The 23,287-nt window shown below is 44.8% G+C and overlaps 1 protein-coding gene across 2 annotated transcripts; it reads right to left on the bottom strand.

Annotated features, from left to right (window-relative positions):
- Positions 1–5,665: 5,665 nt before the first annotated feature.
- Positions 5,666–22,628, bottom strand: ATP1B4 (ATPase Na+/K+ transporting family member beta 4; the record flags this gene model as incomplete). Of its 2 annotated transcripts, none has more annotated exons than XM_079727806.1 (8): positions 5,666–5,827; positions 6,557–6,652; positions 9,360–9,416; positions 10,068–10,264; positions 13,374–13,478; positions 13,739–13,867; positions 18,174–18,426; positions 22,566–22,628. In XM_079727806.1, 8 exons carry the CDS (start codon positions 22,626–22,628, stop codon positions 5,666–5,668), a joined length of 1,062 nt encoding a protein of 353 aa, XP_079583932.1. The 2 variants fall into 2 exon arrangements, with proteins under 2 accessions (XP_079583932.1, XP_079583933.1); XM_079727807.1 differs by having other exon boundaries at positions 18,186–18,426.
- Positions 22,629–23,287: the final 659 nt, after the last annotated feature.

Here is a 23,287-nt window from a genome sequence, read left to right as displayed (position 1 = left end):
GTTATATCATTCTATTCCGGGAAGAAAATGTTTTATGGAAGCCAGACTCTGAATGCAGATTTAAATTTTGGAATTCTCTTTGGTAAAGACAAAGTAGAATAAATCAAGATGGTTTCTATCTCTCTTTCCACCTTCCTTTTCTTCCAAGCAAAAGGTGTTGACAAAATGCCAGAGTAGAGTGAAAGGACTGTTCTTTGGAGATCTTAGTGTTAAAAATTTGAAAAGATTTTAGTCTAAAAGTTCAGATACAACCATAAGTAGGTATAGGATTTGACAGGACACTGACAAAATGTAGTGGACATCTATTCTATCTTCCACTTCACATCCGTACACCCTTCTTTGGTAACAACACTTCAGTTTTCCTCAGGAGGATCACCTCTCCCTGACTTTCATTCTGGGCAGGTTGAGTGGTATTGATATCACCCCAAGATCCAGGGCTGGGCATGCGACTCAAGGCTGGCCAACTAGAGAAGTTTCCCCCTGTGGCCACAGAGGTTGGTTCAGGGATGGACACAGAGTCCAATTCAAGCCAATGAGAGACTCAGAATTTTTATTTGAACTATCAGGGAAGAGAAGCTATCTTTTCAAAGGGGAATTAGCCTTTAAGGATGTCGGCCTGGCAATGCTAGCAGCCATCATGCATATCTTGATTTGTGGAGCCTGAGAATGAAGCCAATGTGATGGAAAGCAGAATAGAGAGATGGAGAGAGACTGTTTCCTAATGACATCTTAGAGTTCCTGGACTTTTCAGTTATGTGATTCAGTAAATTCCTTTTTATCCTTAAGTCAATTTGAGATTTAAAAAAATTCATTTGTTTATTTTGTCACTTACAAGCAAAAGAGTTCTAAATGATATACCAGATTAGGAAAGTATGAAGGAGGAAATTTGAAAAGGGAATGAATATTAAAGAATAGAGAAAAGAGTTTCTGTAATGGGAAAGCCTACTGCCTCTGACCCCATAGCCATGGAGCAGAGTATGCATGAAGATAAAATTGCCCCAATCACTGGAGTCGGTTCAGTAGATAGTTCTAGCACTGTATCAGGCTCTGAGGAATCTGTCCTCAGAATCTCAAAATCTTGGTGGATGTGCTAGGTATTTCATTTGCCCCTCCAAATGCACTTTCTACCCTTTTCCACCCTGCTTTCTTCCTTGGGAGGCTGACCTGTATGGACCACATCGGTGGGCTTCCTTGCCCTCTGACTTTTGGTTGATTTTGGGCAATGGGAATTACCAGCAGGAGATCATAGAGAGGGAGGAAAATTAAGTCAAAGTATTTATTCTCCTATTTCCCCACCTACAAGGTCACCTAGAGCTAACTTAGTCCTCCAACAAGGTCGCCACTCCTCTCAAAGCAGTCAACTGGGCACAACTCAGTCCTTCTGGGTTCTGGGAACCACTCCCTACCGTTGTCCCTTAGGGTCTGGGGAAGCCTAGAGTTTAGCTTATACTAGCCTGGGTTATTGTGCTACTCTTTGCGGTTCCCTACATCTACACATTTATAAGTAATCTCTTCGTAAATAAATTCTCTTCCAATTATTCCATTTTGTCAAGTGTGCTATCTATTTCTTGTTGGAACCCTAACTGAAGCTATGGCCATACAGGAGCCCGCAAAGAAGTATATCCTGGATACTGTGCTGTCAGATTGAGAGCCTATCACATCCTTCTTAAACCTTTTGGATCCCTCTATCAGCTTTTCTTCCCGCCTAGCCTGCAACTGCGGAACTTTGTGAAGTAGGGAAGGCTATTCAGCCTCTCAACTCCATTTTCCTTGCCCTCTGCCTCCATGCATCCTAGGCCCCCCCACACACCTCAACACACACACGAACCCCCAAAACTCTATTTTCTGCCTGGATAAAATCACAGTGTAAATCACACTTCTGTATGATTTGGTTAAATTGCTTTATCATGTTTGAAGTCAGTAAGGAAAAATGACTCTAACAAAGAACGTAGATGGGGGAAATACATTGGGATCACAGACCTCGCCCCAAGTCAAACTATATCAACCTAGTAGAACTTAGCCCAGGGCAGCTTCCAAAGAAAGGGATTCCTACTGCAGCCTAGCCTCTGAGTCAAACAAGGGAGTGGAAATATTTCTGTCTTTAGTTGCAGTTACAACTAGAGATTTGCTCTGGGAGACAGTTTGGGGTCAAATGTGCCCTGAAGTCCCTTAGCTAGACTTTCATCAAGCAATTGCAGCTTCTCTTTGAATTTTGCTTCCTTCTCCCCACCTTAAAGTTTCTCATAGTGTTCTCCTACACAAAGGGAATAATTTATACTGGAACTCAACCTTGATGAAGAAAGGAAGTTTACTCTCACAAAGTAGTCTTCCAAGAAACTGGAGCGTGAAGACTGCAAAAGGAAAAATGCTCAGAAATGGAACGACTTTTAGTTTCATTCTCCTGTGGCCAAATCCCAGGAGTTGGAAAAAAAAAAAAAGGTGGGAGGGAGAAGAATAAAAAAGTCTTAAACTAATAAGCTGTCAGTTGTCGAGTTTTCCACCCACATGTCTGCCCAGTATTCCTATGGGAAAATCAGTGGTACAGTTTAGAAAGAGGAAATCATACACTCCTTTTTTATTTTAATTTATTGCTGTCAACAACTCCCCAAGACAATATTAATGTCTTCTATATGAAGATTCCCAGAAAACAGATGCCTAAGGAAGGTAACTTCAGGATAATAATTTCAGAGGGATAAGAAGTAAAAAATCCTAAGTCTAGCATGGACAAAATCATGAGGGCATTTGGAAGTAGTATTTCTCATTGACAATCAAGTAAAACCAAGTGCACTGCAACAGATGGTATACAAATCAAATCCTGGTACAGCACAGTTTGGGGGACTATTTAAATTAATCCATTAGAAGTTTATTGAATTGTTAGAATCCAATTTTAGTGAATATATTATAATATCCAGTTCTGTATAATAAAGCTATTTTTAAATGTCCCAGCTGACATCCCCAACTGCCCTAGTACTATTCATTACTGCTTTGAAACTGTGGACACGATGGATTCCACTGAATGAGAAATACTGTATGACAAAAGATTCATAATTCCTTGTCTGTTTAATAGTCAACGTATTTAACAGGATAACGTATTATGTATAATATATAGCACCAGTTGAATTCCTGTGAAATGTTAACTATTCTAACTCAAATTTGACATATGTCTTAAAATGTTTGGGATATCATTCATTGATTTTTAAAAAGATGGTATTTCCTGGTAAGCAGCAGCTCAGAGTAGAAAGAGCACTGGACCTGGAGTCAGATGCAATGCAGGTTGTTTTCACTAAACGCTCTAATATCCTTTCCAGATCTAATGTTCTATTACCTTTTACTACTAAATCTCGAGAGTTTGGTTATTTGAGGTAATTTTTAGGTGGCTTTAAAGTTGTTATCTTCAAGTTTGTTTCTTTTTAAAGGTTAGCTTTGAAAATGGAATTTGGTAAGGAAAGGCATTGGGAGGAGACAGTTTCATTGTTTTTTGTATTTTCCACAAATCTGCTGTTGCATGTCTTTTAATCACTTGTTAATAGCAGTCAACCCCCCTTTACTCTGTCACTAAAAGTTGGAAAGGTGTCTGGGAAGGAGATTCCAACGAGCAGCAGCAGTCCTTTCTGCCATAAGCCAAGAGAGAAGCACTACCTGAGAGACTAGATTGCTGTGGTGTCTTTACATAAGTGGCTCAAATTCCCATGATTAAATAGCTTAGACTTTATTAAGATAACTCACTTAAGCGAATGCTGCTTTTGTTCTCAGATTTCCTTCTTCCCAACCCCACTTATATTTACATCTCCACATCAATGTCTGACCAATAGAAATCAAAAGCCTAAAATGTCCAAAAGTGATCTCAACATCTTCCTCTCCAATCCTGCTTCACTAGTGTATTTTCAGTCTTAACAATATCACTATCCCACTGGTTGTGGCCAAGCTGAAAACCTTGGCGTCATTCTTGACTCCTTCTTCTCCCTCGTTGCCCATTCCCCAGTCTTGCCCCTCTCCAAGCCACCCTTCACGTTGTGGCTGCCAAAGTGCTCTTTCTAAAAAGTAAATATGATCACAGAGCTTCCCTGCATAAAATGCTTTAATGACTCCTTTTCACCTACTCGATAAAACTCAAAGTCTTCTTTTGGTACCTGTATACATTTCTAGCCCAGTCCACTGCCGCTCCCTGCCATTGCTCTGAGCCCTTTACACTCCAGCTACATGAACTGCTCAGTTACCCAAACACACCATGGTCTTTCGTGATTGTGACATTGCATGTGAAATTTCCTCTGCCACTTTCTCAGCTTACTTTTCCTCATGTTCCCATAGCATTTCCACATACTAGTATTATAACTCTCATCACACTATATTGTAGTTACTTCTTTACTTGTTTGTCTTCACTACCAGACTGTCAGTTCCCTGTTTTGGGAGAAGGTAAACATTGTAGAGGAGATTCAGACTCTAGATACTTCTAGGTGGCATTTAACCCTGCTTTGGACCCTGAGACGCTATGCTCTTCTCTGATGCTTTCTTTTTCTCCTTGTCCCAGCCCTCCCCCTGGTGGAGGTGTTAAGGAACAGTGGAATGGTCACATGGCCAAAGATAAGACAAAGCAGCCTGGCTGATCCACAACCTGGATAAACATCTGCCTCTTATCGTTTTTTAAGCAAATGAAAAGCTGGCTAATGGGCCTTGAATTTAGGTGGCCTGGCAGGAGCTTTCTGTTTTACCACGTATCAGTTGGGAGACCCTGATTTCAATCCCCAGCGCTGTAACGAGGTGTGGGCGGGGACGGTCAACACACCTATCCCTGATGGTCTCAAAGAACATCACACTACTGTCAAACAAAGAGCTCAAGAAGAATTAGTTGGTGGAGATCTTCCTTGTTTTCTTCCTGTGTCTGACGCTGAGACAAACCTTTCTGCAGGAACATTTGCCTTTGGATGATTACACCATAAAGCAAGGAATCTAATACCAGTCACATCCACATGGTAGGTGTTCTCCCCAGTTGCAGTGGGTCTCACCTCCCCAAAAAAAGTTATAGGAAGGTCTATGTTCTGGTCTATCCCAGGACAATATCCAATTATCACTGACTTCTGTCCCAGTTGAAGATAACCTAGTCTGTGAATCAGTATTTAGATGCCCATGTGAGGCAGCCAGTTTCACAAGCACCCCTGGATGTAGAGTTCCCTAGGTATGGTGGCCCTAGGTGTTTTCTGGATTGGTCTGGATGGTGATTCTCAGGGAAGGACCTTGCCAGGCAGGTTAACAAAAATGGTTAGTTATCAGCCTGGTTGGGAGGAATCTTACCTCTAAAAACAACAAATTTTTAGAAAACATGATGAATTTATAATCATTATGGAAATTCTCCTTCATGGCTATTGTGAATTTTATCAGATACTATGTTACACTACAATGAGACTTCTAGCAGCAAGAATGGGTTTTAGTTTTAAGTGGGAGAAAAGGAAATTAATATAAGCTCTTTGTCATCAGGAGACACTACCTTTAAAAATCAAATAGCTCCCACAATGCCATTTCGAACATATGCCAAAGGCAAGGAAAGATGATCTGCTGTCTCAGGTGTCCACTTGGCTGTGTCCCAATTGAAGAAAAAGAATTCAGGTGCTACCAGGGTAACATGAAATAAAACAGAAACAGAACTGGTGGGAGTGGCCCCCTGAAGTTCTTAGGTTTCTATGTTCAGAGTAAAGATTACCCTACCCACAAAACGATCATTGATGACATCATTTATGATGCCTTTGCCCTTCAGTTGGCACTGCACAGGCACCGCTTGGTTCTTCACTACATCTGTAAAGTGCATTGCCACCAGCGGGGAGGTGTAGTTAACCTGTAGGTGGAAGAACAATGAATTCTAAGTGTGAGGAGGGGAGGGTATGTAGGGGAGGGCAATAGGATGGAAGTGATCAGATAACCAGTGCAGGAGGATGGAACAACCTCCACAAAAGGAACTGAGTAAATCCCATGATGCCAAGTCACAAATGGCTAAAGCAACTGACATGCTGTCTCTGCCCTGGGACAGTGGAGAAATGACACATTTCTCTCATAAGTCAGTGTCAGTTGTCTGTCCTCTGGGGAAAACCAATTCTAGCTCAGCGTGATGTGATTTTCTAGATATCAGACCATGAATCAAACCAGAACTAGTATTTATCAAGTCTCCATGCTGGAGATGAAGTTTTCACTGCCCCAAGGCTCTAAGTGGGAGAAACAGGAAAGTGATTATTTGGGCATAATTTAGTGCAATGGCAAGTGATTTGTCTGCTCCTGGCTCTGCCACTAATTAGCTATGTGACATTGGGCAAGTCACTTCTTCTCTCTGAACCCTAATCTCTCCATCTGTAAACTGAAGGAGTTAGGCCAGACCATGTCTGAGATTCCTTCAGATTTGGAAAGGAGCGGTTGGGATAGGAATTGGTAGAGGGAACTCCTAGTCTGGGCCAGCAGCTATTCACACCTTTGCTACTACCTGCTGCTCCCTAATTCTCATAGATCCCAGCCAGCCCTTCCTTTGTCTCTGAGCCCTTTCTGACAGCAAAGACTGAAGGGAATACAGACTTACGTGAGTCAGTTTGCCATAGTAAGGGTAGTAACGGAGGTCAAAAGAAGCCGACTCTGGGTAGTAATTGATGGATCGGATGTCGTTTTCATCACCTTTCTGTAAGTAAAGGCAAGTACATATCAGGTGCTGGGTCACTCAGTGAGTTGGAGCCTGAGCTAAAGGGGCCTGTGTCCCAGGTGAAATCACTGTGTGACCCACAACTGTCTCAGGAAGACCACGAAAGCAGAATGGGGCATAGCTCAGCCCAGACTTATCCCCAGAGGAGTGTTTCCAGGGAGAGACTGTGCTTTGGCTTTTCAGTGCAAAGAACACTGAATAGAAGGCCCAGACCACGGAGGCTGAAGGTTCTCAGTATGGCTGTATGCTGGCTCCTAGGGGACCCAGGCAGAAGGGCTCCAAAGGGCTTGCAGTACCCAGTGTTGCTCTGGCAAGAGGGCCTACCATGCCAGCCCCTTTCCAAAGAATCACACTGGTCCTGGTACCCAGTCTTGGACTTTGGAGCTGAGGCAGGCGTAAGTTGGAACATGCCTAGTAAATCCCACTCCACAACAACGTGCACACGGTGTGCTCATTTCTGGTTGAGGTCAGACCCGGCGCACAGGGACCTGATGCATAGGGACACAGCCTGTAGTTGGCTCACCTAAATGCATGTCTCTGACCACATTCTCTGAGGTGCTTAATTACAGGAGGTGGGGTCAGGAGGATAAGTAAGGGGGGAAATGATTAAATAAACAAGTCTACCCTCATCATATCATGTCAGGTAGGGGACTGCCCATTCTGCCCATGCGTTAGGCTTGCCCTAAATAGCAGAGGTCTAGAGGTTACTAGGGGACAAATAGTGCATCACTACTAGCAAATCACTCGCTCGGGTCATGTGATTACTTCTATCGATATAGTATAATAGCTCTTAGTATAAACCGAGCTCTCCTTAATTTATTCTAATAATTACCTCATCATGCTTGATTTCCACAAGTGGGCGTGGATTTGACCAGTGTTGATTATTATACAATGTATAATGACTCAGCGTTTCTTTTTTTTTTTTAAAGGACAGTTCTCAGCAAGGTTCGATGTAAGCTGAAAAATGAATGGCTTCCACTAGGGAACTATAAGCAGGACTCAATCCAATTAATATGCTGGTTTAAGACTGAGTTCGTCTTTATGGTTCATTTATATATTCTTGTAAAAAGTAATGAAATTCATTTTTTTGTGAATGGTGTGTGGAATCAATTCCAACGGTTTGCAGTCACACCTCACGTGTGTATGTTTATACATGCTCACATATATGTGACCAGAATGAATGTCCTTCCTACCTTGTTCACCTAGCAAGCACTGCCTGACCTTTCAAAGCTCAACTTCAGTGTCACCACCCCTCACGTGGAACTAACCTTTCCCTCTTTAATGTCCCCACTGCACCTTTTTTTTTTTTTTTTTTTTGCGGTACGCGGGCCTCTCACTGTTGAGGCCTCTCCCGTTGTGGCCTCTCCCGTTGTGGAGCACAGGCTCCGGACGCGCAGGTTCAGCGGCCATGGCTCACGGGCCCAGCTGCTCCGCGGCACGTGGGATCTTCCCAGACCGGGGCACGAACCCGTGTCCCCTGCATCGGCAGGCGGACTCTCAACCACTGTGCCAACAGGGAAGCCCCCCACTGCACCTTTCATAGCACCTGTATTACTTGGCCCTGATTTCAGAGACGGAATCATATTTATCTTGGCACCCCCAACACCTAGCAAAGTACCTGGTACTTAATAAGTGATCCATAAATTCTTGCTGAATGTCAACTATTGACTGAATAAATGCTGCCTTTTGCTGCTTTCTGATCTGCCACAATCAAGACTGGAGTTTTGAGCGGCATTTCTGGTACTGAGAATGGGGTTACCCTGCTTCACACATTTGCAAGACAACCATCCAGGACTGGGGGTGTAGTAGGTGTTACCAAACAGGTGGGAGCTACTGCCAGCTTTAAGAAGCAAACCCCAGCAAACCCAAGATCTTTGTAGGCTTTTTCCTACAAAGGAGCTAATTGGCATAGATGAGATAGGAGTTAATGGTCCCTTGAAGGGCAGTTAATTAGCATATTAATGGAGTTCTGTTTATACTTCCCTTGTAGTCATTTGTTATTGCAACACCCAGTGCCACTGGTCATTGCTACAAAAAGTGAAATCAGTTTTATTTATTTATTTTTGTATTGCTATATATGTTATATTGTAAAATATGTCAAAGAGTATGGAGGCTACACACACACACACACACACACACACACACACACACACACACACACGATTTAAAGAAGAAGAAGAAAATTGACCCCTGAAGACCTCCACCCAAGTTAAGAAACAGATCAGAGCCTGTCTTTCCACAAACACTACCTAACTTTTGTGATATCATTCCCTTGCTTTTCTTTTGTGAAATCAGTTTTAAAAGCAGGGACTAATGACTCTAATGAAAGCTGCTTGTTTAGTTCAGAGAAACAAGTAATTAGAGCAAAAGTGTAAACAGAATTCCCGTTAATGACTTGGCACATTGTTGTTTCCTGCTGTGGCCCTTAGCTGAGGTTCAGTCTTTGGCTTTCACAGGTATAAATCAGCACACACACACACAAACACTACACACACGAATACACATGAATGGAATGCTTTCTGGAAACAGGGAGGCCCGAAGGTATAAATGGAGGTGTAGCTATGAAAAGATTAAACCTTTCCCTAACCCTTAGGCAACCATCCATGGTAAAGCCCTTGGAAGGGAAGACCCACCCTTTTGCATGAAACAGATGTGCTAACAGTACTTACTCAAAAGGGCACTTTACCTGAACTTTGCAGGAAACCTTCACAGGGTCTCCAGGCTCAGGGCGAAAGCCAACAATCTAGCAAAAGAAAACCAGCGTTTTTTAAAAAACCAAAAACCAAAACAGATTTGACAGGAAAAATACGGCTTTTCTAAATCCCCCTTGAGTTGTCCTTTCTTTAGGCATAAACTTGATCTATTTTGCCCTCTCAGAAATGTTACAGAAAGCAGAAAATGCAAAGTATCTTCAGAGCTGCTCAGCTCAGCTTACTTCTTATTTTATTTGTGCCTGATATTCATACAATGGTAACTGCAGCAGGATTACCTTGAAAATGTAAAGAACGTACTGGGTCAAGAGGAGTGTGCCTGGTAAGGCTCTGCCACACCTGAGGCATGGCAGGAGAGAAGGAAAATGCATTTCTTGTGATATAAGAATTGTCCCCCATGCCACCCCCATGTCAGTCCCCTGTTCCAAACAGCTCAAGATCTCATTCCTGACAGAGCATCAGAGGTTTAGGGGTGCTGGAGAAGAATCAAAATAGAACGTGTTCAGGGAGAAAAGGAATTATTGCTTGGTAGGTTTGTCTGGTTGTTTGTATTAGTGATGCTCTTGGTAAAAATAGCCAAACTTACAGTGTATGAAGACAGAGCCCAAGAGAAATGGAGCGGCCAGAGCCTTCCTACCCAACTCATCCACTTATCATAGCCAGAGTGACAAGGGCCAATATACCCGGTTCATCTTGAGAAGGATGCAGGGCTGTCCAGTAGAGTAGCCAAAAGTAGGGTCCTCCAGGCCAGAGCAGTTCTTCAGGAAGGAGCGCTTAAATTGGCAGGCCTTCTTGTCCTCATCCTCATCACCATCTTGGATGAAGTATTGGCCTGGGGGGCAATCTACATTCATTTCCTCTTGAAGACTGTCATTATAACCTAAAGTGTGGGTGGCAAAGGGTCATGTTAGATAGGTACTACAGAGGAAGGCCATGTTTTCAGTAGTTCTCTTCCCTAGTTTCCTTTCTCCAGCTTGCTTGTGCTCCTCTGAAAGCCCACTCAGTTTGTCCTAGGGCCCGTGACCTGGCATCAGGTGCCCAAGGCCCTTCATCAGCAACATACCACCAAGAAGCCTTCTGGGCTGGTCCCCTCAGCCCACTTTGATTGCCTGTCCCCTTGCTTTTCATTCCCTTGAACTTCTTCGATATCTGTCTCTGGATTGTATGTTTATCGCTTTATAACTTTTCTCTATTTTTCATTATTTCTTTTCTGATACGGTAAATTGTAAACTTGGAGGGCTGCCTTTTCTACTTCTGGGAGAGGACTAGGCAACATAGTAGATGGATTTTGGAAGAAGGATTGAATCATATCAAGGCATGGCATATATAAGGAGGCAAAGCCCCTGGATTAAATCTCTTTAAGTTCAGCCTAGGAAACATCTCTCTTTGAGGTCAATGAGAGGCACCCGATGCAAGACAGTGAAGAGTGTGTGTTGTGGGACAGGAGGAAGGGGGAGGACGAAGAGGAGGAGATAAACCAGCTCCTCATTCTTTACAGAGGGAAGTTAGCACTGCAAAATAGAAGCTTAGGTTGAAAGACAGAAAACAATGACAACCATAGCGGTCTCCACTGAGAGGGTGAGGGGGTGAGATCTTGTCTACTGAGACCCGAGGCACTCAGAGTTAGTGTCCCTTTACACTGGATGGAATTTAACATGTGCCCAAGGTACATATATCAGGGAGAGAGCTGAAAAGGGCTATCTGTGAGCTGACTCTTTGGGCTACTAGATGCCAGAGAACTGGGCTTTAGAAATTACTGCATTATTTCCAGTTTGGTTCTAAATGATGGAATCCAGTTAGTCCTGTTAGATCCAGCCCCCATGCATTCATGTTCCAAGTAGCTCAGTTGTTTAGAGGAGACTGTGCACCTACAATCCACCAGCGTTAAAACTCCAAACGTATTGCTGGATCCTCATCTAACCAGATTGTGACTTGAGTTTGATATTAGAAGCAACTGGGAATTTTAAATCTATTCTAATTATGGCTAAGCCTTTATTATTCCTTTGACAAAGCTACATTCAATTCAAGGTTTTGTTTTAATCTCTCTCTCTCTCTCTCTCCTTTTTTTAAAGAGTAAACTGTGTTCAAATAACTTTCTAAATAGAAGCTCTAATCATGTGCTCCTTGTTTCTCTTGAGGTAGTTCCATTAAAAATACTGTGACATGGACATGACCCTTATTGCAAAATCCCTGTCCTCATGGGAATGAAATTGATACTCTGGGATGTCTATTTCAGAGATGTGTTCCTTTTTAACGGGGCATATTATCTACACTTAGGAACTAAAAAACCCAATGCTTTTCCTAATGTTCCCCACCTGTGTCATCAGGTCAGAATTGATATTTCTGAATCTACTACCTTCTCAGAGGAATTTCCTCAGCAGAGATTCTGGCAGTACATTTGCAATAGCTCACAAACATTTTGAAAGAAAAGAAGATATTGTGCTGGCTATGATGCCCAAAACATTTTGGGGAGTCAAAAGTGGAACTACATGGATTCAAAAAGAACCCAGCCCCTCTAATTTTTTTTTTTTTTTTTTTTTTTGCGGTACGCGGGCCTCTCACTGTTGTGGCCTCTCCCGTTGCAGAGCACAGGCTCCGGATGCGCAGGCTCAGCAGCCATGGCTCATGGACCCAGCCGCTCCGCGGCATGTGGGATCCTACTGGACCAGGGCACGAACCCATGTCCCCTGCATTGGCAGGTGGACTCTCAACCACTGCGCCATCAGGGAAGCCCCAGCCCCTCTAATTTTACAGGTGAGTAATCTGAAGCTCAGACTTAACCAAGATGACACTGAGCATTACCGATACAAAGCTGAGTTTCTAACTCCTGGTCATATGGCAGCAACAAAGAATTATGAAAAGCAGAACTTCTCGAGCTTTAATGGACATACAGATCACCTGCGGATCCCCATTCAGCAGGTCTGGGTGGAGCCTGAGATTCTGCCTTTCCAACAAACTCCCAAGTGATGCTGCTGCTGCTGGTCCCTGGGTCACACTTTGAGTAGCAAGGGTGTCGAGAACAGAAACAAGGGTTTAAATTTAAACACTACTGCTACTGGGAGACTATGATTACATTTCTTCTCCTTTCTGAGCCTTAGTTCCCCCAATGTGGACGATAGACTCTGCTATGCAGGGTTAAAGTTCAGTGACAACATTTACACATTTAAATAACACTTCCTATCACATAAGAGAACCCTCTTAATTCAGTGCACATTCTGTTGGCCACCCCCATCACCCCACTTCAGCCAGGAAAACCAAACCTGGCTTTTTTCCACAATAATAGGTGCAGTAAACCCATGGGGGCTCCTCTTTGATAGCTGGATAAATACAGAGACTGTGTGCTCTGTGTTTAACCTTAACCAAGCTGCTACCTCAGTTTTCACCCTGTGTAAGGGCTTCTCAGAAAGCCATTCATTCACCCCTGAAAATGTATCTGATGACGCTCTAGAAAACACTTGCTGTCAAAATGTTGGAGTGAGTGCCACTCAGAGATTCTTCCTCTAACTCCCTTTTGGACTGCTATTTAAATGAAGACCCTTTTTCTCCTCCTTTAAGATGGATCATCTCCAAGAAATGAATTCTCTTACCTTGAGAAAACATAGGAGGCAAGAATCTTCCTGTTCTGGAGAACACTCTTCTTTTCTCACCACTACCTCCCCCCCGAATTATCTTTTATAATTGATCATTATTGAGCCATCTGGATGTGCCTAGGACATAACTAGGTGGTATAGGGTGTTCAGGAAGAGAAAACAAGTTCTCTGCCCCAATGAACTTATTATCTTACTGGCTTATATGCTTTCAAGGCAACATACAATCACAAACCATAGCAGTTTTGATTGTATCTGCAGGTGCTCAGGGGGATGCATGGTAAGGAAAAACCAGAATGGGCAGTGCTAGTAAGACTGGGATTTCTGAGCCAAGTGAATTTTGAATTTGAGTTCCCACCCATCACCTTTCCAAAGAGATTCTCACCATTCAGAGGAACTTACCCTGGAGAAAGCCATTTAGACTAATCACATAATGCTGCCAAGTGTCAGGTTCAGAAACGTTGAAGTTGAAGTTAAGGCTATGGGCGAAGGGTCTGATCATAACTCCTGGCAATGAAAACAGGTCTTGGATATATTAACCCATTCTTGGGATAATTTTTTTGTATCGATTCCCATGAAACCATTTCCCCCCAGGCAATCAAAATGAAAAGGACCATAATTTGCTAAGTACCATTTTACTTTTACTCTTAATAATTGAATCCCTAAGTCATTACCGGGAAGAGCCAAAGTTAATTGAAGCTGAACATGCTGTGCAAGCAGATTTCTGTCCAGCAAGTTCTGACAGCACAGGGTATTTGGGCACTCACCAGGAGGCTTCACCCTCTCAGTGAAGGTCGGCATGTAAGGACTGATGGTCAGAAATAGCGTGTACATGCAGAGGGTGATCACAGCGGCCAGGGAAGCATAGAAGAAGAAGTAAATGACTAAGATCAGGCCTGCAGAACAATCACAGATGAGGGTGGTCAGTGCTGGCCAACAAGCCCTGCCTCTGCATTTGAACACATGAACCAGAACCAACCCAAACACGTGACATGGCTTTTAAAAAATTCCCCAGATTCAGTATGTCCTTGCTTATTCAGATTTCACCAATTTGAAATTGGTGAGAATTGCGTCAGAGGTCTGATTGCAGTTTACCTTTACAGCATCTCCGATGGAAGGGCTTGCTGAGCAAATGATGACCGTGAACAAGATTACAGGGGAGTGGAGTTTAAAGTACTGCAGAGGGCAAATTGCTTGGGAGTCCTCTGGGCAATGGTTGATGTCCTAAGTACAAATCATTCTTCGCTATTCATTAAAGTAGGTGCCCTAAAGAGTCCTAGCAGCTTGGTTCCAGTGATTATATATATTTGCAAGTGATGAAAACAGCATTTCTTTTCACATAGCCTATAATTCAAACCTTTGATTCGTTTCCACTGGATGTGCCTCTAAGGAAGGCAAAGTGAGGTTTCACTTTACGTATTTCAAATCTTCTTTATCTTTGGCAAAACTCTAAGTGACTCTGCTTTTCAAAAGGCACACTAACGCAGGATGGGGAAGGGAAGAGGGGCAAACTGTACTTAATTACTGACACCTGCTACCTGTGAGCTCAACCTATGAGCTATAAGTTATAGAACCTCCTGGCACCCCCGATTCCTCGCAGGTAAAATGGGGATAAGTTCAGCCCTTACCTCATATTCTGATCAATATCCCTAACACTATTTGAAATTCAGCCTTTCCTTACATCCTGTCCTGACTGTACCACTTCCTAACTGTTTAATCTTAGACATGCTATTTACCTCTCTGGGCCTCAATTTCCTCATCTGTAAGATGAGGATAATAATAGTACTTACTTCTTAACATTGAATAATGCATATAAATAGCATAGCACAGAGCCTGGCATATACTAAGTGCTCTGTAAGTGGCAGTCTTCATCATTGTTATTATTCTTTTTATTTTTTGCGGTACATGGGCCTCTCACTGTTGTGGCCTCTCCCGTTGCGGAGCACAGACTCCGGACGCGCAGGCTCAGCGGCCATGGCTCACGGGCCCAGGCGCTCCGTGGCATGTGGGATCCTCCCGGACCGGGGCACGAACCCGTGTCCCCTGCATCGGCAGGCAGACTCCCAACCACTGCACCACCAGGGAAGCCCCATCATTGTTATTATTAATATTATTATTGCCATAGGACCAGAAGCACAGTTGTGTGAATTCTTCCTCTGTGGGCTGGATTAGTATTAGGTTTGCCCCAGGATTAGGCAGCACAGAATGAGTGAATGAGCATGAGATTGCTGCTGAGAAGCTCTTTCAAGCCCTCCTTGGGGCTTTCTCAGAAAATAATATCTAGCTCCGCTCACAGCAGTGACATGATGTCGGAGCTACAGATTTGAACTGAATCATGAACCAGAAACCGGAACAAACCGCATAACTTTGCTGTACCCCAAACCAAATCCAAATATTAATTTTTTATAAGCAGATATTCATTTAAAATAATTTTTATTTATTAAATATTAATTTTTAAGTTGAACCATGAACCAAATAAAATGAACCAAAAAAAAAAAAAGAAAAAAAGGAGTAGGGAAAAGAAGAAAAAAATTCTTAGTAATCTAACTAGAAGTGAACCTTTATGTTTTATAAGATGAACTAAAGTAGAACTGGAATATGAACACATTGATTCAGTTGGAGTCCCTGGAGAAGAAACAGCAGCACCTCGTGTGCTTGTGATACTTGGCTGCTGCCCGCCTGCTGTCCTGATGGGATGTGCCCTGTGACTCCTCCTCCAACCCTCTACCCCCATCCCCATCCTGGGAACCGATCAACAGCTGGAGCCATCCTGGGGGACCAGAAGGCTCAGTTTCATGGATGAGAGGAAAGCAATAGAATACAGGTACATTCCCCTGGAGATATCTTCCTTCTTGCCTAGGATGTGTGGCCAGAAAGCTGTAGATGGGAGAAGGGCACTAGCAAGGAGTCCCCTCAGCTTTGCCCAGGAGTCTGTGCCCTGGAGTCTGTGATAGGCTAACTGTCTCAGCTACACCACCCCCTGCCCCCGGCAAAACCAAGCACTGTACCCACCTGAACCCGTTGATCCCTCCAACCCTTTCTGCTCCAAATGTCCAAGTTTTACTTGGGCTGCTCCTCTAGGTAATCCAGGGTTTTCTCCTGAATGCCCCACCCAAGCTTGGATAGACCACTATATCTTGAATAGACTAGGTACCCACGATCCCAACTCTTCAGTCCTTCCACTAAAACACCCCATCAGGTCCTGAGGCCCTATCCATCAGGGCCTTGCTCATTGCTAGAGTTCATGAAGACAGCATGATGTTCTGGCAAGAGAATGAACTCCAGTGTTCACCCAACCTGAGTTTGAATCCCAGGACTGCCACTTTATTAACTGTGTGACTTTAGATAAGTTACTTACCCTCTCTAAGCCTCAGTTTCTGCATCTGTAAAATGGGGATAATAATATTACTACCTCATAAAATTCTTGTCAGTATCCAATAAAATAACATAAAGCTCCTAAGAATAGAAGTTGCCCAGCTATCAGAGGAAAAGCCCAGAATATAATAATGGGCTGGGTGAATATGTTGGTCATTTTGATGTCCAGGCTGGGACAGTGTTAGTAAGTGCTTAAGTGGCACCTAGTTCTCAAGCAGGAGGGCAGCAAGGCATGTGGCGGCCTAGGCATTAACATCACTATTTGCCCTTTGCCCAGGGGTAGCCCAGGCTCTCCTTAGACCCGCTACCCCGAGGACTGGATACGACCTACCGTGCAGTGTCCCCATTGCCATATCTTCCCTGGGCACTTGAACCTTCCTCCCTCATCCCCACTTGTTGGCCTATGGATTGTTCTCCGCAGGCGCAGTTGGGATCAGCTCATCTGGTTAAGTTCCAATGGCTGGCTGTTTAAGGGTTAACATAGGGCTCCCTCTCCCAGAATCACACTTGCATTTCACAGGGCCTGTTTTTCCAGTCCTCTTTAGGCAAGGAAGAAACAGCTGTGCCCCCTTTTGGAGCCCCAGTGAGTGTCCAGCATTTGTCTGCAGCTTCCAGAACGTCGGAATGTTCCTTGAATGGTACATTTGTTCCAGTTGAGAGCTCGAGGGATGGGCAGGGGTGGGGCTGGGAACTGAAGAGGGGTAAAGGGAGGTGGGTGTTGTTCAGAGCCCCACACCTGCTATTGCTAATTCCAGGCAGCAGGGCTGGCTGTTTCATCCTGACTGAGCTGAATTAGAAACATAAACTACAAAGGAGAGAATTCTCAGCCAAAGGGGCCTTTAGAAGGCATGACCATCGACTTTAGCAACCTAGGCCCTTGGCACTGGGGGACTCTTAATTTATCCATAGAGTTATCTATTGTTTTCTTCTGTGGGTTAACTGAATTCAAACCAGCAGCTGCTCTTTTCCTGGGATGTTCAGAGACTATGGCAAGTGTGAATTTTACCACAAGCTAAATCTCCTGAGAAGGATCAGCATTAATAGTTCAAGAGGTGAGTAGGACCCTGGGAGAGGCATGCTGGGGAAGCTGTGAAGTGAAGGTGGTGGCAGCGTGTGGTACAAAGAGGAAATGCTGGGGACCGCAATTCTGCCATTGATCAAGCAATATGGGGACTCGGCCTTAAATTGCTAGAAATGATCCCTTCAACCCATTTCTCTCTATACACCATGGGATCGATCGCAAAGCACCTGCAAGCTGGGGCCAGGGGCAGCCGTGGCTCTCCTTCACTGATATTACAAGGTGAAATGATGAGGCTGTACAAACCCTTGGTCAGGTTAGCAGGGACTTGGGTCTCGTATCTTAGGAATAGTCTTCTGCATAGTACTTTGTACTTTACAATTTTAACATCTTATTGGAGCCTCAGGCTGATCCTATGAGAGAGGTAAGGCAGATACTGTTTCCTTCATTAAGCAGGTGAGGAAACTGAGGCTCAGAGAAGATAAACGATGAGCCCAAAGTTACAGATAGAAAGCGACAGGTCTAGGGCTTCAAAGAAATCTGCACTTTTTCAACTCATTCTTACTGTCTCTCTGCACTGCAAATGCTATTGAGCCCAGTGTATTTCAGCTATACAATCAAATTTGATCACCCACTTGGGAGTTTGTTCTGATGAGATCTGCCCATTATTTCCCTAGGCAGTGATCCTGTTACATGAAGTGCTAGAGAACTTTGCAGACAAGCCCATCCAACGTATGGTAAAGGAGTCCTGGACACCAAGCCAAAAGCAAAGGACACCCGACTGGGACATTGGGACAACTGGGACTTACTCCAACTCTGACCTGTTCGGGCCAGAGACATCCTTTTCTCCGGATCCCACAGGTATTCGTTCACGATCTGCCATTTCCGCCACCAGGCACTGCCTGTTTCCTGAGCCTGACTCTCTTCCTCCTCCTTTTCCTCTTCTTCTTTCTCCTCCTCTTCTTCCTCCTCCAAATCAGGTACCACCATCACCCGAGCCTCTTCTTCTGCTTCTTCCTCTTCATCTGCTAAGTAGTTCTGGTTCACTTCATCCTGATCATCCTGAAACAGTGACAAAACACAATCCCCTTTTTGGAGAAGAAGATTTCCAATGGCACATCCCACCAGCCAAAATAAATGGAAAACGACTCAATGTTTGGAGATGCTTCAGATGTCCACTTACCCATAAACATACCTGTTGTTACAAGAGGCAGATTTCTTTCTCTCTGTTCTTTTGCAGGAAATATCCTTTCTATGACCCATTTTGACCCAATATTCTTTCCATAGAGGTGCAAGTTTTATTCTCGGCTTCAGGCATTTGGGCTCTTCCCCTAGGACCGTTCATGTCATTACTCTGTCCTGGGGCCTTGGCTTCCCGCTTAACTTTGTCTGGCCTGTCAGGGCAGAGCTGAGCTCAACACTGGAGGATGGAGTAGTTTTAGACACTGTGTCCGTGATGGCAAATTCGCAGGCCAAGCCAGCTTTCTCCTAACACCCTGTACACTTTCAGCTGCTCAACCTCACCATCCTAAGTTGTGGCTAAAAATAGCCTGGGACAGACATCAGGAGGAGAGGCCAGCTGCTGTACCCCTCCTCAAAACTTAGACGCCTTCCCAACATAAACAAGAGATGGGGGCGTTACTTGCTGCTTCTCTGACTGTTGCCCACACTGGAACCTCCTCCTGCCTTAAGCAGGTTGGACAGACCACCTGAGGGCTGGCACGGCAACTGATACTTCCTTCATCTTCCCGCCACCAACCCCATACCCTAGGCAGAAATCTGGGCACGTAGTAAATGCTCAGCACCTATTTGTTGATTGACTGATTGCAGCCATTACTTGAGATCTGAAACTGTAATCTTCTCCGAGTGGTTCTAAGAAAATTAAACAAACAAACAAAAAAAACCAACAACAACAAAAAAGAAAAACCCAGACTTCACCAAATGGTATTTCCAATGCCTCCCAGCCTCGGGCTGGAGGGTTGGATCTTTGCTCTTTGTGGGTCTGAGGCCACCGTCCCTTCTCTCTGCTGTCCAAATCTGAAGAGTGGCGGGGCCTGTGCACCTGTTGGGGTTGGATGTGTCAAATGATAGAGGCCAGGGGCTCTGTGCTGCACCCTCCCTGCCTGATTCCTCAAAGGCCATTTAGAGGACACTCAGCTGAAAGGGCTGCCATGGCCGGGGGGGGGGAGGGTCAGAAAACTGGATTGTTCAGAATCAGTAAAAGTGATACAGCGTGACAAGGCTATACTCTCAGCATTCAGTCTGCCCGGCGCTATCTAGCTCTTGATTATAAGCACTCTTGAATTGCTCTCTAGTTTGTTCAAATGTACAGCTTTATGTCACGCACCATATCAACGCTGACAGGGACCTTGAAGATTCACTTCTCCATGTGAGGCCCAGGGAGGGGACAGGATCTAGCCAAAATCACTCAGCAAGGTCATGATAGAGCTGACAGTCTCAGAACCATGCTTCCTGATACCCTGGACAATGATGCTTCTCACACTGAGCACAAGTGCCTAGAAGCGGTTTAGCAGAGGTGGTTTATGGAGCACAGACGATGTGTTAGATTCTGTGTTCCCAAGAGACTGGAGGTGCTTATAATCAAAGATTTCTAACTCTGACAAGGACTCACAGAGTAAGGCTTAGGAAAATAAACCTCATCACTCAACGTTGAATGGATTAATAAATGTCCTTAAATCTCTTTCCCTTGTGTGTGAACACATGTACCCATCTGACCTCCAGAATGACATTCTGAGCACCCGGGGGCAGGGTCCATATTTTCTAACTCCTTGATGGCTCTCCACAGTGTGGAGCCCACAGCTAGGTAACCAGCGGGTACTGAACAAACGTCAGTGATAACTGCCTGACTGAAAACTCCTGAACCAGAGCTCTGGGGGAATGCTGTCACAGAGCTTTCTGCTCTAGCCTCAGCACTCATTTGGACTGTAGTGGGTAGTCATCATGGCCCCCAGAGAATCTAATGCAACTGAGAATCTCAGAGAATTTGAAGTATAGCATTTCAACGTGGAGACATTTATATTCCCTTTATATTTTCTGGAAAACTTCCTTTTCTCTCCTTGTTGCCTGTTTGCCTGCCCTCCACCGAGGAGGCAGCTGGCTTTGGCCTCAGCCTGATCTTATTTGTAGATATTAGCTCTCACGATAATCCCATTAAAGATGGCTTGTCATTAAAGCTTTACCCTCCCGGGAAGAATTAACCTTCTCAGAGCTAATTTCCCCACGGCTCTCACACTGCCTGAGCTTCAGGAACCGCAAATATCTTTTCCCCTCTCCCCTGCTTCCAGGTATAGGAGAACCTCACGTTGTACAAGAGAGGCCCTTTTGTGCAACTATTTAACGGAATCCAGTAGGGAATCCTTTGGTAATGAGAGGGTCTGTTTTTGTCAGTTTCCTAAAGTGGCACTGCCCTCATGTGATAGTGTGTGTGAGTGTGCTGGGGCCATCGTGTTGCCCTAAAAGGAAAGAGTCTGAAGGGCAGAAGGTGGCTCCATTTTGAGCACTCTAAATATATGAACATATAAACAAATATATAAACACACAGTATGACCCGAAAGATAAATTTGTGCCCTGCACTAACACCCTGTAAACATTCAAACAGTTGGTTAATTGTCAAAGAGACATTAGCACCCAATTATTCACTGCATCAAATAATTTCTTTTTTTCTTTTTTTTTTTTTTTGCGATACGCAAGCCTCTCACTGTTGTGGCCTCTCCCGTTGCGGAAAACAGGCTCCGGACGCACAGGCTCAGCGGCCATGGCTCACGGGCCCAGCCGCTCCGCGGCACGTGGGATCTTCCCGGACCGGGGCACGAACCCGTGTCCCCTGCATCGGCAGGCGGACTCTCAACCACTGCGCCACCAGGGAGGCCCCAAATAATTTCTTTTTAAATTTGATCAAGTAGCCCCTATAAAGAGCAAGATCCCCTGATGCATTTAAAATCCAAACCAGTTGACAAATAATTGAAATTACACACAACGCTTTAGCAGCATTATAGAGAAAGATGCCAAGTAAGGAATAGTTATGTATGCCCTACAGACTGTGACTGCTCTGAGACCCGGTAGGGACTTTGGGGATGTCAAAAGAGAGACTCTACAAACTGTGGCTGGAAAGTTACGAGAAGCCCTCCGCAGGCTGATACGGGGTTGGAAGAATTTGTGTCTTCCTCTGCTGGCTGTTGACAGTCTCCACTTAGCTCCCTGGTTATATAAGTGGACATTCCCCAAGAAAAATGGATTAAGCTTTGTTTCTTCCTGGGGCCCAGATCACAACCCTCTCTGGGGGAGATTTCAGAATATACCTCCCGGCAAAAAAAAAAAAAAAAAAAAAACTACTGCATGCGGCATATATTCATGATTTCTAGCAAAGTAAACACAAAGGAACTTCGGGTTCAAAAAAATTTCTAATGCACCCTGGAGATAAATGGTGACATTGAAGTTGGGGTGCGTGAGTGTTGGGCAGGGCGGGGTGGCAGGCAGGGAGGCAATGGGTGGTGGAGGATCAGAGGGCTAGGGAGTGGCATGCTGCAAATATGATGGAAAGAGCACAAGATTAGACGTCAGGAAACTTACGTTCTCACTTTGGCTCTTCCAGTAACTTGCAAGTCACTCCTGTGCTCTGAGCCCCAGCAGCCTCCTTTACATAATGAGGGGTTCTGGAGAGATGATGTCTAGGACTGCTCCCAACTTCTATCTAGGATTCCATGCTTTTAGCCATCGTTTGGAATTTCTGCTTTAGAAAAGAGCAGCTGGGTTCCTAAGAAGCTACCACCCAAAGCGACTGAGACAGCTGGGTAGGCAGCGCCTTTCATTTCCTCTTCCCTTCCCTTCTCTCTTGGCTGAATTTCTTGCTCTCAGAATGAAACCTCTATTCCCAGACTCCAAAAGGTCTGTTCAAGTTCTAGACTCCCACGAAAAAATTTTAGAAGCTCCCCCTTATTCTCTGGCATCTTCCCCTTCCCTTATGTTTGTTGCACAGGAAGAGGGGCTTCCTCTTTCAATCTAGCAATTTCGGGTGCAGTGGGGTACTGGGAGTCACTGCTCGAGCTTGAAACAATGGGCTTCCTTAAACTTCACTGTTCCTGCCCATCTTAAGGAGAAGCAGCCCTAAGCCACCACCTACACAACCCCCAACCCACCCCACTAAAAAGGGACAGCGAAATATTCTGCTCCCTGGGACTCACAAGTCTGTAGCGATAACCGTAAGGAAAGGCCGGAGCCCTTCTGGACCGGAGCTGCCTTCTCATGGCTGTTCAGTGGGCAAAGACGCGGCAGAGGCAGGCAAGTGGCTGAGAGCTCTGGAGCTTCTGCTGGTACAGGAGACACTGGTTGCTGGGGATACTTGGCGCCTAGTAAAAGTGAACCCTCCTGGCATGAGCCCTTCCCCAAAATAATCTAACATGCCCCTCTCTCATTGGTTGGCCCCTTCCCTGAATCAAAGGAAAGCCCTTATGGAAAAGCAAGCTCATCATTACAGGGAGGGGGAGATATTCTGGGTCACGAGGATGAGCGACTCACCCCCCCCCACCTTGAACTTCATGTCTCTTCTCACTCCCTGCTCTTCTCTAGCGCCTGAGCTACTATGGGCCCAATGGAAATCTTAAGTTGTGTTCTTCTCAACTGAGAGTTGGATATCAGTGTGTGCAGGGGGTGGGGCGTGGGTGGGAGTTGGGGGTGAGGGGAGTTGGCCAAGAATAACTTTCTTTTTTCATAAGGCTGATCTCATGCAAAAGGATCTAGGGGGTCAGGAAAGATTCCCTTTGCTCTCCCCACCTCCCCCCCCACACACACACCAAGCCACCTACGATATTCCTTATTTGTATCAATCCACCAGCCCCTTAAAGGTGGATTATGCATTCTGATTTTAGAGGCCAGGCTCCTGCTTTGCCCCTCCCTGCCCAAAGAG

The sequence above is a fragment of the Hyperoodon ampullatus genome (genome assembly GCF_949752795.1).
Source record: "Hyperoodon ampullatus genome assembly, chromosome: X".
NCBI lineage: Eukaryota > Metazoa > Chordata > Mammalia > Artiodactyla > Ziphiidae > Hyperoodon > Hyperoodon ampullatus.
Note: the sequence above shows the minus strand (reverse complement) of the source record. Positions and strands in the feature narration are given on the sequence as shown.